At 44.7% G+C, this 10,970-nt stretch overlaps 1 protein-coding gene across 1 annotated transcript; it reads right to left on the bottom strand.

Moving 5' to 3' along the window:
- Window positions 1-3,963: 3,963 nt before the first annotated feature.
- Window positions 3,964-10,350, bottom strand: LOC310947371 (uncharacterized protein; the record flags this gene model as incomplete). Its single annotated transcript, XM_083914161.1, has 5 exons — window positions 3,964-4,493; window positions 8,062-8,307; window positions 8,472-8,555; window positions 8,650-8,704; window positions 9,949-10,350. 5 exons carry the CDS (start codon window positions 10,348-10,350, stop codon window positions 3,964-3,966), a joined length of 1,317 nt encoding a protein of 438 aa, XP_083770287.1.
- Between the last annotated feature and the right edge of the window lie 620 nt (window positions 10,351-10,970).

Below are 10,970 nucleotides of genomic sequence, written 5' to 3'. Positions count from 1 at the left end.
GGCCCCGAGCAAACTAACTGTCTCTACAGGACAGGGACCAACCTAAGGTTAATCTCTGGGCCGCCGCTGCAGAATGTACAACAACATGTGTGGACTCTGCTGGTTCATTTGTTGACATTTAGGTATCATTGAAGAGAGGCGAGCAAAACGTCACATCCCTTGGAGTTTCCCAGAAAATCCTGAAACCTTTACAAAAAGGTCCATCCACAGAGTGAGTCTGGACTCATTTTGTAAGTTACATAACAACCTGTTTGCCCATCGGCATTAAACAACATATAACATGTAATACATGTAAAAAAGAGTCACACAGAAGCTTTAATTTTAGAGGTTAAGCATAGGCCTTAACCTCTCATATGCTGCTGGTTAAAACATGGCACTGTCTTGTACCCCTGTCCCCCTACTTGAGTAAATGTACTTAGTTACATTGCACCACTACTCACTGAGCCATCCAGTTCCTGTTCAGAAAGCCAGAGTACAGTGAAAGCTGCCAAATACGCACACATGGCACAACGCGTTTCAAGTCTTATCCATCCTTTCCTGGAAACCCCCCTCTCCTCTCTCTCTTTCTCTCTGTCTCGCTCTCTCTCCTCTCGGCTCTTTGAAATCTGCATCATGCCCCTCTCATTTTTGTTTACAAGAGTCAAATTGCTTCCACACACTGTACTCCTAAAAGCCCATAGATCTGAAGAGGGAGTCGCGCCAAAAGTGGTCACGGCACACGCATTTTTTACTCGCGCGGTAAATACCTCCACCGTTAAACATCAACACACAGTCATCCTGATGAGTGGTCTGAGAGGCGACAGTCTGACAAGCTTCTCTTTGACTCATCGGCTATTACTGAGTCTGACCCCGCTGCTTAACTGATTTGGTGCATGCGTGAAATGAATGATGCACAATGGAAAGTTGGAGCGACTCCTGCTGCAGAAGTGGCCCTGTAGTACCGCTACTGACTGATGCTTGTTTTAATTACAATGAGATTTACAGTTTGGCCGCTCTGACTCAATACTTGGAGATTACACCTTCCAAGAAGGCAAACCCAGTCATTGAGAAACAGACAAGAAAGGAGAAGTCAAGGATGATGGGACTTCTTCTGTAAGGCCAGCACTACTTAATTATAAGTGGTCACAGGAAGAATATGAACATCCACCATGCCAAGTACAAGGCACCAGTGGTTGTTTAAATGGGACTTGGAGCCGTGGGGATGGAGAAGAAAATGAGGAAAGGTTTAAACTTTCACTGTTTCCTTTGCCAAAATCGCTCAAACTGAATCTGTGTCTAACACGCAAAAACCAGGGTGTGTGTGTGGAGCAAAAAGCCAACGGAGAAGAGACACAAGAGGAGATAAAGCCCTTAGCAAACAGGGGGATTCAAATATGCATTTTTACTCTGGTGATGGGAGTGATGGCCCTTTTAAAGGGAGCCACCGTTGCTTTCCAAGAGTCGTTCTTTTTATCTTCTAGTGGGCAAGGGTTATCAGTTTACTGCAAGATAATCACGAGAAAAGGATTCAGACTCAGGCCCGTCCACACGGAGACACGTTTTCCTGTAATCGCACAACTTTAGTATCGTTTTGGCCTATTATACGTTATTGGAGCCTGAAAATGGTATCCTTTGAAACCGGGTCCCAGAGTGTGAAGATTTGAAAATGCCTCCGATTGCGTTGTCGTCTGGACGGCGAAACCTCATACTAAAACGATGCCGTCATCGCCCCACTGCCGGCCTTAACCCACCGCGGCGTCACATAACAACAACAGTGCTGCTGCGTGAGAGGACAGAGACGGACCCATAGACTGTTTACTGAACTGGATTCTGAGCCACATGCATGGGAATGAATTAGGCCAACCAGATAAGTCACCAAATTGGTCGCTAGTCACTTTTTATAAATAAAGTTTGTTAGAAGGTGGGAAAAGTCGCTCGCCTGTTAGTGATTTGGGACGGGGAAGCAGCATCAGAGTCTCCAAACAACCACAAAGTCTCCGAAACACCTGAAACAGTCGACAGATTCCCCCTAGGATTTTCGATCGTTTTCGATCGTGTGGACGAACCCTCGGGCATCCCACCAATAAAATTTAATTTAGCATGTGAGGACTAGGTTAAGCAGCACTAAATTACTCATATTGCCGCCCTTCCTGTGGACCCCATGGGACCATGGTAGTGAACCAGGAGAGAAAATTGTGCCATGAATGATACACATGATGTTTGCCAATACCCAAAACATTTGGCAAGGCAAGAAAGTCCCACTACCTCAAAAGTTTGCCGTAGTCCCGCTTAGTCTTTTGCAGAAACGCTCAGTGAACTACATCTTTCGTCTCGCACATTTTACCTGTTGTATTTTGTTAAACGATGCCGTCATCACCCCACCGCCGGTCTCAACCCCCGCGGCGTCACGTAAAAACAACAGTGCCGCTGCGTGAGAGGAGAGAGACGGACCCAAAGACTGTTAACTGAACTGGTCGCTAGTGAACTACATCTTTCGTCTCGCACATTTTACCTTTTGTATTTTATCCAACGATTTTTTTAATCAAGAACGAGCAAGACCCCTTGCTCGTGTGAGTAACGTTACACACACTAAAAAAAAACACACAAACAGAGACTTCAGCGATACATCACTCAAACTATTTGGGGAGTGTAGTCTTTTTAATTACGTATTTTCACAGTCATACTTCAACTGTTTTACAACAAACTGCAATTTTCTTCACTTGCAAAGGGATCTTTTAAATTGACAAACACCATATGTGTAATTCATGGCACAGTTCAAATGGGAACAAAACAACTTGTCTCTCCCTGTTCACTACCGTACACATTGTTTTCTGACATAAGGTCGAATGATGGTCCTCTGGAAGGCGAATGACTTCAATGATGTGCATTGTTCACATTACACAGGAAGAATCTCTCGCTTTATCAGTGAATTTACTTCTATGAATTTACCCGCGTTATGAAATGTGCTGTGTAAGAGAAGTTGCCTTGGCTTGAATGCAACTTGTGCAACACTCTGGCACAACATAAAAACAAGTATAATGCACAATGACAAATACGGTTCCCGTCATTCGCAGAGAGCCACTGAAAAGAATCAGATCCTTTGTGAACGTTTCTTCACTTTTCGATTCAACCTGTTAAAATGGTTTGTCACTTTCATCTTTTTAACATGCCAAGACGACTAATGTGTCTATTACTATGCTGTAATCACCACTTCTGATGTAAAGTAGCAGCTCTGAACCTCCTTCAAACTAATTCTCAGATGGTGTGGCCTGAGCTGTTGATCTATTCAGAGCTTCTTGGCATGCAAGCTGTTGGGAATCCAAACCGGGTCATCACCTGCTGACTTTAATTCATGCATGCTGTTTTCTCTTTCTCCCTCTCTGTTCTCCTGCTCACTGTCAACCCTTTTGAAGTCTCTGGGAGTCCTGTGGTTTCAAAGGGTCAGAAAAGGGCAGCCCTACTGTCCTATCGAAAGCATGGCTGCGGGATAAAGCGCATTACCACCTGTCTTTGCTGCTCTGTGTCAACACCGCTGGCGTCACTGTACTCACACCTCATCATCTCACCCCCCGCCGCTCGTACATTGTTCCCTCTTGCTCTCACACACGGAAATGCGACAGAGCAAACAACACTGGGTAGCGTTCACATACACACATGCAGGAACGTGCGCACTTCTACTGTAGGACCCCTACTGTCTGACAACCGTCACGCAGAGACAAATCAAGGAGCCCCGCTGCTAAAAGCCCACCCTTTCCTCACACTTCACATTACAGGAGGGGGATCTTTCTGGCCTGATCCCAAACCAGTGGGGGTTGTTTGGTTGAGAGAAAGAACTGCGTCCTGTGGAGAGAGTCAATTGCAGGTCCAGGGTCACGCAGAGAGTGGAAAGAGGCAGCCAAAAGTCCTTCAAGATGGAAAAATTAGCCTTTCAAATGACAGACAGAGATCAAACCACTCAAGAGGAGCAGTGGGTGCTGGGGTTTCTTATTCAGGCCCAGTTTTCTGCCCTACTTGTCCAGAGGGAACCCCCAGATCTGGAAGGGACGCCAAAGTGGAACAGGATGATCCAAAACTGGACACCAGGCCTGAGTCTGAGTCCGACACAGCCAGCTCCTCAAACTTCTGTATCACTTTCCTCACCGACTGGAAGGGAATCTCCCTGCGCCACCGGCCTCCGCCCGCCCCAGAGGATCCCTTGTAGGACGAGTCCTTACTGAGGAACACATGAGGAGGAGGCGGGAGGCTGCAGCGGAGCCTCAGCCGACCCTGGCCCAAACCTAGAGCCGGGAGAACTCCAGCAGGGTTGAAGTGCGTAGGCAGCGTAGCTAGATGCTCCTGGGTCAGAGGGTTGTGGAAGCTCAGGGCGCCACCTCCGATGTTAAGGAAGACGCCAAGGGTTTTGAGCTGAGGCGGGACGGTGCAGAGGGGCTCCCGGCTCCCATCATACACCGCGCAAAAAGACGAGCCCCACCTTTCGAGCCACCAGCTGTCAGAACCATCCCATGATCTCACACCTGTAAAAAAAAAAAAGTGAAGTTTCATATTCACTGAGGACATTTAGGGATCAGCATCTTTCTCAGATGTGTAAACCTTAAATTCTTGACTCTCTCTTAATCCGTCTGATTCTTTCAGTTTATTCTATTGAAGCTGAAGTTGGTAACTTTCTATGAAAAATGTGTTTTTTTTTCATATTTGCTGAAACCGTCACTAAATCCCGCTCATTTTCTGATAAGTGAATGACCTCACGTTGCACTCCCGGTATTCGCCATCATAGGGTGGGGGTGTTGCGCGTGGCCATGAAAGATCTCCTCCATGTGCCTTAACCTGTTTTCCCTTTTCTCAGCAAGCTGGCAATCAGGCTGACACACCTGCAGCCGATCAACTCCCTGATTGCCAACCTGCTATATAAAGACAATTCAAGACCATTCCCTCGAGAGACACAGACCCACCAGCACCTTTGGTCCCACATTATGATTTGTTAAAATCTTTGTTTTGGTAGTTGCTTTATTTTTGGCCTGGAGATGGCCGGCAGCCTTCTTTCTTCGTTTGGTTTTGTCCTTCAATGTTTGTTTCCTGTTGGGATGAGTTGTTTAATAAAAACCGTTAAAAGTTCTATCTTCTTTGGTGTCCTTTTATGTTTCGGTCTACAGTTTGAGCCACTAGTCAATTTATTAAATTGTTTGGAGGCCGTAACACAGCACAATGAGACACATGATCTGTGTAAAAAAGCCAAGTGTCTTTACCTCCATCTTCTGTCCCTGTCTGCTCCCAGAGTCATCATCTGCTCCTAATGGCATCTGCTAGTTTCCACCACGCCCCAACCTACAACCATCCAATTTAAACCATTGAGTCTCTAAAGCAGCGTCAATAGCTGCTCTGAACTCTGGGCAAACTGTGATACTTAGCAACCCTGAGAAAAGATTATGACCAAGTCTGCCACCAAGACAAATGTTGTAATGTTAAAGCTCAACGGCACACTAAAATATGTTTCTGAAAGAACTTTATGTGAGAAGTATGCAACACAGTAGGCGCAGTGGTTCCAGCAGGTGACATTCGGAGCACGCAGAGAGATGCGGAGCCGAACTACTTTTCCACAGAGCGCCTGTTTCATTGTGACGGTTTCAGCAAATAAGACGAAAACACAAGGTTTTATTAATAGAAAGTTACCAAATTTAAAGGTTGAATATGGAGAATGAGGAGAGCAGCGCCATCTAGTGTCTCAAGATCGTACTCGCAACAATAAATAAAATATTCCAGCAGTCGGGTTGCCAGGTTTGCTGCCGAGTGTGTCAAGCGATCAGCCTGCGTCATTTCAAGAGATGAATCATACAGGGTAACGACCAATTTCGACTTATCGTTTAATTTTACAACAGTAATTAACGTTAGCCAGCCTTCACCTGGAAGTCTTTCTTTGAGTGGTGTGTAATCGATAAACTAGCTTTCAACTCAAAATTATTCCTTGTTTCTGTAGCAACAACAGACAAACCTGGCAACCTACAAAGCTGCTATTGGCTGGTACAATGGAAACAGAGTGTGACAGAAAGTCATTGTCAAAATTTTAGAAATATTAATTCAGACTAAATATATTTTTTATGGAAAAGCAATACTTGCATTCTGTACCCCTCAAAATGCCCCATGGGTGTATAATAAAAAAATATATAGCTTTTAATAAAGATGCTACATATTAAACCATTAAATTTAAGCCAACATGTTAGGTTTTCTCCGGGTTCTCCGGTTTCCTCCCACAGTCCAAAGACGTGCAGGTGTTCGGTTCATTGATGACTCTAAATCACCCGTAGGTGTGAATGGTTGTCTGTCTCTGTTCGTCTCTATGTGTCCTGTGATAGACTGGCGTCCTGTCCAGGGTGGACCCCGCCTCACGCCCGATGTCAGCTGGGATCGGCTCCAGCCCCCCACGACCCCGACCCCGGGATAAGCGGTTGAAGATGAATGAATGAATGAAGTTGGGAATCCTAGTTTTTATCCAGGTTAGTGGCTCTGTAGCAATGCACGTCTGTTGGTTGGTCAATCACTTTGGACAAGACTAAAATATGTCAGCAGCTATTTTAAACGGATAGAAATCAAATTTTCTTTCCCATGTTTGGAAGGGAAAAAAAGACAATTTTCATGTTTCAGTTTTGGACGACGGTGACGTTGTTTATAAACATGCATCCTCTTCAACTTTAATACATTTGGACTCTCTCTGCCGTGAGATTTATGTCTTGTGATGTCTATGGTACACATCATTATGTTTTATACGACAAGGTCTGGTGCTCTTGTCTCCAAGAGAGACACGATACTCACTGGTATCTTTTTATCTTTAAGGCCCTTACCGAAGAACTCCCGTATAACCTTTGAGAACCGCTCTGTCACTCAGATGGACCTGATCAGAGACGCTCTACTGACTGCTTTGCTTTATGTGACATGAGCTCAGTGAGAACCTGGAAAAGCTGCTTTTAATTGAAGTGCACTAAGACTCCAGGAACAAAACAGCACCTCCTTAAAATCAACGCACTTGTACCTTTTGGATATTTTGGAAATGTGATTTTTAAACCTCCGTGCTTCGACTTCTAACTGTTTCTAAATAACTGTATTTCCTTTTACATCTTAAATTCATTCATTCATTCATCTTCAACCGCTTGTCCCTGTCGGGGTCGCGGGGGGCTGGAGCCGATCCCAGCTGACATCTGGCGTGAGGTGGGGTCCACCCTGGACAGGACGCCAGTCTATCACAGGACACATAGAGACATACAGAGACAGACAACCATTCACACCTACGGGTGATTTAGAGTCATCAATGAACCAAACACCTGCACGTCTTTGGACTGTGGGAGGAAACCGGAGAACCCGGAGAAAACCCACGCAGACACGGGGAGAACATGCAAACTCCACACAGAAGGGCCCCAGCCGGGATGCGAATACATCTTAAATGTATCTTTCAAATTATTTCCCATACCAGGGAATTTTAACGCCGTATCATTTTTATGAAGATATGGCTTTGACTCTTCGTTGTTGTGTTTTTTTCTCTCTCTGTGTGTCTTTGTAATTTAATAGGAAGTCATTGTAAATGAGGGTAACTCCTCAATGATTTGAATGAAAGAGTGACAAATCCCCAAATCCCACTGCCTTTAAGGAGCAGTGAGTAGGATTTAGTGGCATCTAGTGGTGAGGTTGCAGATTCCACCCAACTGAAATCACCGCTAAGACTTAAGGAAGTGAAGTGATTAAAGCTGTGTTTGAAGTTTTCCCATTTCATAGCTGTAAAGTGGCAGTTCTTTGTATCCTATACTAATGAAAACTTGTTGTCCATCATGCCACATGGTATGAAGTTAAATGCAAGCTGCAGATTTTAGGACAACTTGTTCCAGTGATTTGACAAATTAGAAATCATTTTTCCAACGTTGCTTAACCAACGATCAGTGGACTCTCACTGGTCTGACCACGTGGTGGCACTATGAACTATGAAGCTGTGGACATGAGTGAGTGTGGCTTTAAACAAGCACAGTCTTGCTGACTAACAGTGAGCGTTTTCTGGAAGCAATAACCACACTGGCATTAAACCAACCAAAAACAAACTCCTACCGATCCTGTAGACGGAGCTGTTACAAACATCCACCTCCCAGTAATACTGTCCTCGTGCAATGACAACATCAGCGCAGACCTGGGGAAGGGCCAGCGTCTCCCCGGGGTCAGAGGTCATCGATCTCCAGGCCTGGTTGTCTGGAGGCGGGCCACGAGGGCTTTCTCCTTGGTAGGTGACGTTGAGGGAGGAGTTGGAAAGATGGAGGGATGGAGGGACGGTTGAAGGGTCCAGAGCAAAACATAGTCCTAAAATAGACCAGATTCAAGGTGAACAGATGTTAAAAGACGATATTTTTTGCCTTTTTAGTACAGAAATCCATACAATCGAAAATATGGCTCATTTTCTATTCACAGAAACCTAAAGTTAATATTTAGTTTGGGCATTAAAAGCATCATGTATGAGTCCTGACCGAAGACAGAGCGCTCCATCTCCTCCTCTCGCAGGTCTACAACACCATCCACTGGTGCTATGGAGGAACTGGCACCGCTGGAGCCTGGAGCAAGTAAGGAGAGTGTACTGTACACAAATGTTTAGATCATATAGGTAGAGGATTATTCTTGGGCCTATGAATTCATCACTTTACTCACCGTGTAAACAGCCCTGCGCTTTGATGTCACCTGCATCCTGGCTGTTCATGTCCCCCTAAATATAATGACAGTATGAGATGGTTGTGAGCCCGAATCAGGGACATATGTTGTAGAATGAAACAGTATTTCATGAAGTTAAAATGAAAATTCACGCATTTTTAGTCACACAATATTTACCAGTGCCGTGTCAATAGCATCAAATACGTTACAATTATCGGGATAGTTCAGGAAAACAAGTATTTATTCAAAGAGAATTTATTTTTACCTGTTTACAAAACAGGTAAAGATTCACAAGGACCACAAAGAAACGACTACAAAGACCAAAACAACTACAAAGAGATGAAAAACAACTACACAGAGACACAAAATCACTACAAAGAGATGAAAAACAACTACAGAGACACAAAATAACTATAACAAGATGAAAAACAACTACAAAGAGACAGAACAATTACAAAAAGACATAACAACTACAAAGAGATACAAAATTACTACAAAAAGGACACAAGATGGTTACAAAAGGATATAAAATGACCACAAAGAGACACAAAACAACTACAAAGAGATACAAAATTACTACAAAAAGGACACAAGATGGTTACAAAAGGATATAAAATGACCACAAAGAGACACAAAACAACTACAAAGAGATACAAAATTACTACAAAAAGGACACAAGATGGTTACAAAAGGACATACAATGACCACAAAGAGACACAAAACAACTACAAAGACACACAATAACTACAAAGAGATGAAAAACAACTACAAAGAGACACAAAATCACTACAAAGAGATGAAAATCAACTACAAAGAGACACAAAATCACTACAAAGAGATGAAAAACAACTACACAGAGACACAAACTAACTACAAAGAGATGAAAAACAACTACAAAGAGATGAAAAACAACTACAAAGAGATGAAAAACAACTACAAAGAGACACAGAACAATTACAAAAAGACACAAAACAACTACAAAGAGACACAAAATCACTACAAAAAAGGACACAAGATGTTTACAAAAGGACAAAAAAATGACCACAAAGTGACACAAAACAAGTAAAAAGAGACACAAATGGACTAAAATGGACTTGAAATGACCACAACGGGACATAAAATGATCACTAAGAGACACAAAACAACTACAAAGAGATGAAAAACAACTACAAACAGACTCAAGATGACTATAAAAAGACACAAAATGAACAGAAAGAGACACAAAACGAGTACTAAGAGACAGCACGCCACCCTGCGTGTCACCGCCCACATTGTGAGAGCGTGTGAGGAGAGCTGCACCTGTCGAAGGTGATCCCCGGATGCTCCCTCCTTGGCGCCCGTGTGCATGCCGACACACGCAGCACTCAGGGTGGGATGTTTCGGGAGACAGGAAGTGGCAGCTGTCCAGGTCCAGCACGGCAGCTCCACCGGATGTCGACAGCATGGGCACAGCACAGAGCAGGCGCCGCGGTGCTGAGCCTGAGCCCATCTCATCCCCTCTCCAGCTGCGATACAGGGGCCACACATGGCGTGAGAGCACGGCAGCAACAGGACGAGGTCACACCTCTGGTCGCAGGCCGGACAGCGGGGGAGCTGAGATGAGTTTCCCTCTTCTCCCTCCCCGACAGACGTCTCTGCATCCACATCCGGAAGCTTCTGCTCCCCGTGTCTCCTCCGGGGATGAATAGTCCTCGCTGACATTACTGGTTATTGAATCCATTCCTTAAAGTGTCATTGATTCTTTGGCGCTCGTATCCAGTCGTCAACGGAAAGACACATTTCTGAGAGACAATGGTTGACGGTGCAAGGCCTCTGTCCTCACAGAAGCATCAACAACAACAGCAGAGACTCAGGAGCCGCGTCTTATTGTCCAGATATCCGTTTGCTAGAGGGTCACAAACTTCACTCTTCCCTAACAGACGTATCACAGACTGCAGGACATAAAAGAAGTATTATTATGAAGTCCCTCCTGTTGCGCCGTGCTCCGTGTGTGTTCCTCCCGGCGGACTACCGTGGGCCAAATAGATAGTGTGGTCTGAGAGCAGATAAAAGGCCGAGAGAGGCAGAGAGAGAGAGAGAGAGAGAGAGAGAGAGAGAGAGAGAGGAGCCCAGCCTTTTAAAAGCTTGGTGTTACCATGGTGATGGCTCTTCCCGTGGAGACGCACAACTGCATGATAATGTGCTGCGTTGAACCCTTGCGTGCACGCACACACACACACACACATACGCACACACGCACACACACACACACGCGCTCACACACACACACACACACATATCTAAATGTTAACAAAGAGCTAATTACAGCCGTGAGCATGAGC

Source organism: Echiichthys vipera, assembly GCF_963691815.1.
Source record: "Echiichthys vipera genome assembly, chromosome: 5".
Lineage (NCBI taxonomy): Eukaryota > Metazoa > Chordata > Actinopteri > Perciformes > Trachinidae > Echiichthys > Echiichthys vipera.
Note: the sequence above shows the minus strand (reverse complement) of the source record. Positions and strands in the feature narration are given on the sequence as shown.